This window comes from Charadrius vociferus, unplaced genomic scaffold (genome assembly GCF_000708025.1).
Source record: "Charadrius vociferus isolate BGI_N301 unplaced genomic scaffold, ASM70802v2 scaffold1611, whole genome shotgun sequence".
In the NCBI taxonomy this organism is placed as follows: Eukaryota; Metazoa; Chordata; class Aves; order Charadriiformes; family Charadriidae; genus Charadrius; species Charadrius vociferus.
Window position 1 is genome coordinate 4733 of NW_009646968.1, and position 2055 is coordinate 6787.

The 2055-nt window shown below is 60.2% G+C and overlaps 1 protein-coding gene across 1 annotated transcript; it reads left to right on the forward strand.

Moving 5' to 3' along the window:
* Positions 1-356: 356 nt before the first annotated feature.
* MPEG1 (macrophage expressed 1) lies at positions 357-2048 on the forward strand (the record flags this gene model as incomplete). The annotated part of the gene is made up of 1 exon (XM_009895374.1): positions 357-2048. A coding segment is annotated over exon 1 (1692 nt), but the record flags the coding sequence as incomplete, so codon positions are not given.
* Positions 2049-2055: the final 7 nt, after the last annotated feature.

Here is a 2055-nt window from a genome sequence, read left to right on the forward strand (position 1 = left end):
GGGAGTCACCCAAGCGTTGGCCAAGGGAGATTCACACCATGGAATCCCCTGGGCACGGTGAAGAGCTGAAGGCAAGATTACTCCCTGCCCCATCCCCAGCAGAACAGCTTTCGTGGGGAAAGAGAGCTTTTGCAACAGGAAGGCTGTGAGCTCCGGGCACCTCGACTTTCTGCTCCCCACCTGCTTGTCTCAGCTCCACTCAGTCATTTCTCACACTCATCGGTTCTCACTTCTCCTTTCCCTTTTGTTAATTCAACCCCCAAAAGAAGGAACCACCCAGCAGCTGCACCCCCAGCCAGCTCATTTCCCCAGCTCCCGCCTCGCCGCTCGGACGTCTGGTGAGGGCCAGTTCAGCCATGGGCCGGGTGCTGTGGGGAGTGCTGCTCACCTGGGTGTCCGTGGCTTGGGTGAGAGGGGCTGAGCGGTCCCAGGAGCTCTCCCCCTCTGCGGGGTTTCCAGAGTGCAAGGCGGCTCTGAAACTCCCAAGTCTGGAAGTCCTGCCAGGGGGCGGCTGGGATAACCTCAGGAATTTGGATATGGGCAGAGTCATCAACCTGGGCTACTCGCTGTGCAAGACCACAGAAGACGGATCTTATATCATCCCAGATGAGGTCTTCACTATACCTCGCAAGCAGAGCAACCTGGACATCAACTCCGAGATCATCGAGTCCTGGAAAGATTACCAAAGCATCACCTCCGCCTCCATCAACCTGGAGGTGTCCCTCTTCTCCTCCATCAACGGCAAGTTCTCCTACGACTTCCACCGGACCAAGACCCACCAAGTGAAAGACCGTGCCGTCACCACCCGAGTGCAAGTCAGGAACCTGGTTTACACTGCCAAGATCGACCCAGGGGCAGTCCTGGACAAGGGCTTCAAGAAGCAGCTGCTGACGATCGCCAGCCACCTGGAGAACAACCAGACGCGGATGGCTGATTTTCTGGCCGAGGTGCTGGTGCTTAACTATGGCACTCACACCATCACCTCCGTGGATGCCGGAGCCAGCTTGGTGCAGGAGGATCAGATCAAGGCAACCTTCCTGAAGGACAGCTGGGCCACACGGAGCGCTGTCACCGCCTCGGCCGGTATAGCCTTCCACAGCATCATCAGTGTGAAAAACGAGGAGTCCCTGGATGTCGGCTCTGGCTTCACCAAGCAGTATATGGAGAACCGCACCAACTCCAGGGTAGAGAGCATCGGTGGGACCCCCTTTTACCCAGGCATCACCCTCAAGACCTGGCAGGAGGGGATCAGAAACCAGCTGGTGGCTCTCGACCGCTCAGGGCTGCCCCTGTACTTCTTCATCAACCCCAGCACCCTGCCAGAGCTGCCCACCCCCACGGTGAAAAAGCTGGCCAGGCGAGTGGAGATGGCTATTCGTCGCTACTACACCTTCAACACTTACCCAGGCTGCACTGACGCCACCTCGCCCAACTTCAACTTCCATGCCAATGCTGATGATGGCTCCTGCGAGGGTGCCATGACCAACTTCACCTTCGGGGGAGTCTTCCAGGAGTGTACCGGGCTGGCTGGCCCCGACACCAGCTCGCTGTGCCGGGGGCTGGAGCAGAGGAACCCCCTTACTGGGGCTTTCTCCTGCCCCACCACCTACACTCCGGTGCTGCTGGGCGTGCAGGAGAGGGAGGAAGGCCACAGCCATCTGGAGTGCCGCAACAAGTGCATCCTGGGCATCTTCTGCCACCGCGAGTGCAGGGACGTCTTCTGGCTCTCACGGGTGCAATTCAGCGCCTACTGGTGCGCTACGAGTGGGTCAGTGCCCCCACACTCGGGCTATCTCTTTGGGGGGCTGTTCAGCGCCCACAGCGCCAACTCCATCACTGGTGCCCAGTCCTGCCCCTCGGGGTACTTCCCGCTGAAGCTCTTCGACGAGCTCAAGGTGTGCGTGAGCCAGGATTACGAGGGGGGCGGCCAGTACGCGGTGCCCTTTGGGGGCTTCTTCAGCTGCCAGGCAGGGAACCCCTTGGCAGGGCGGCACCAGGGCACTGCTGAGGACCCCCATGCCAAGAGCTGCCCCCCTGGCCCCAGCCAGCACTTGG